At 50.0% G+C, this 2,047-nt stretch overlaps 1 protein-coding gene across 1 annotated transcript in view; it reads right to left on the bottom strand.

Moving 5' to 3' along the window:
* ST6GALNAC2 (ST6 N-acetylgalactosaminide alpha-2,6-sialyltransferase 2) overlaps positions 1-2,047 on the bottom strand; it is a 19,901-nt gene that overhangs the window by 13,089 nt on the left and 4,765 nt on the right. Inside the window, exon 2 of the mRNA XM_003786097.3 lies at positions 1,296-1,356. Coding sequence (XP_003786145.1) covers positions 1,296-1,356 — 61 coding nt within the window. The remainder of the gene's footprint in view (positions 1-1,295; positions 1,357-2,047) is intronic.

Genomic DNA, 2,047 nt, shown 5'->3' with positions numbered 1-2,047 from the left:
GCCACCTTAGGTGTACGTGGCTGGCGCCTTAGCCGGTTGAGCTATAGGCGCCGAGCCTGTCTGTTTGTTTTGAGACAAGGTCTTGTTCTGTTGCCCAGGCAAGAGTGCAATGGAGGCATCATAGCTTACTGCAGACTTAAACTCCTGGGTTCAAGCAATTCTCCTGTCTCAGCCTCCCAAGTAGCTGGGACTATGGGTACATGCCACCACACCTTATCATTATTATTATTTTTTATTTTTTGTAAAGATAGGATCTCACTATGTTGCCCAGGCTCCTCAAACTCCTCGGCTCAAATGATCCTCTTTCCTTGGCCTCCCAAAGTGCTAGGATTATAGGTGTGAGCCACTGCATTTGGCCTCCATTGGCTTCTGTTTTCAGGTCTGGGCCCCCATCACCTGCCCACAGCTGCTGTCTCTGTCTCTGAACAACTTGGCTGTCACTGAGCTCTTTTATGCAGTGAAATCTTTCTCCCTGAGGGCTCAGTCAGTATGTCCCAGTTCAGTCTTTTGAGCACTGCAAGCACCTGCTAAGCTTGTATTAATCCGGAAGCACAGGCATCAACTGCTCACCCAGAGCTGGGGTAGGGTGGGGTGGGACCGGGGTGGCTGTTTGGTACAGTAGTTCAGAGCCACGTTCTAGACCAGAACCACCTCTGCTGACCTGCGATCCTGAGATGACTGCACTTCTCTGAGCTCATTTTGCTCATGTGTAAGGAATGCCTCCTAGGGTTGCCAGGAGGCTGCAGTGAGAGATTGCACAGAGGCTGGAATCTACATTGCCACAATGTACACGGTTACAGAGTGGGGTCCCGAAGGTTCTCAAACCCTCAGACAAACATGGAGCATTTTCCCATGGCTTGGAATTTACACCAGGGTGTACAGTTTAAATGTGATTTTCACAGCTGGGTGCCGTGTGGCTCATGCCTGTAATCCTAGCACTTTGGGAGGCTGAAGGCATATGGATCACTGAGACCAGCCTGAGCAAGATCAAGACCCTGTCTCTACTAAAAATAGAAAACTAAACAAAACAACTAGCTGGGCATTGTGGCAGGTGCCTGTAGTCCCAGCCACTCAGGAGACTGAGGCAAGAGATTCACTTGAGCCCAAGAGTTTGAGATTGCTGTGAGCTATGATGCCACGGCACCCCACTGAAACAAGAAAGTGAGACTCTGTTTCAAAAAAAAAAAAAAAATCAGAGCGCCCAGATCCCATGAGAATGTTCTTGTTTTCCTTTCCCCTCCTCCCTGCTAACCCAAGGCTGTTTAAAATTGCCCCAGAGAACCTGGTCACTGTACCTTTCTTGTCCTAGAATTCGATGACTTGGGTTGAAGGAATGCTCGGGATGACGTGGTATCCCTGGGAGAGAAGGCAGAAGCAGTGGTCAGCAGGTTCGGCCTACCCCTTGGAAGCTTCTGGACCGACTTGACTCCCTCAGCTCCAGGGGCTGACAAGTCCGCCAGGGTCCAAAAGGTGTTTGTTCTTTTGATCCTTCTATGTCTATGCTCTTATTCTTGCCATGTCTCTCCCTTTAGGCACATGAAATACTGTCACTTCACTAGTTTAGAAGAAAACTAACGAAGTAACAGCATTATTAGAAAACATTGCCAGTCCCCTAGAATTGTGCCCGTCTGAGGGGTCTCCCTGCTGAGGCCCAAGGGCAGGTGTTAGGTCTGAGATGACTCAGCGCCCCTTCTCCTTTGGGTGTGTTGTGCCCACTGCTCCTGCAGGGTGGTCCTGGTAAATGACATGGCTGTTCCCCAAAGTTCACGTGTTGGAAACTTCATTCCCAACACAACCATGTTAAGAGGTGGGACCTTTGAGAGGTGATTAGGTCAGGAAGGCCCTGCCCTGATGAATGGACTAAGGCTGTTATCTTGGGAGGAGGTTCCTGATAAAGGTTGAGCTCAGCCCCCTTCCCTCTTGAGCACACGTACTCTCTTGCTTTTCTACCGAACACCTGTGAGGATGCAGCAAGAAGGCCCTTGCCGGATGCTGGCCCTCTGACCTTGGGTTTCCCAGCCTCCAGGACCATAAATCTCTGTTCTTT

Source organism: Otolemur garnettii, unplaced genomic scaffold (assembly GCF_000181295.1).
Source record: "Otolemur garnettii isolate 467f Iridium unplaced genomic scaffold, OtoGar3 scaffold00018, whole genome shotgun sequence".
NCBI lineage: Eukaryota > Metazoa > Chordata > Mammalia > Primates > Galagidae > Otolemur > Otolemur garnettii.
This window is presented reverse-complemented; position numbering and strand designations above follow the sequence as displayed.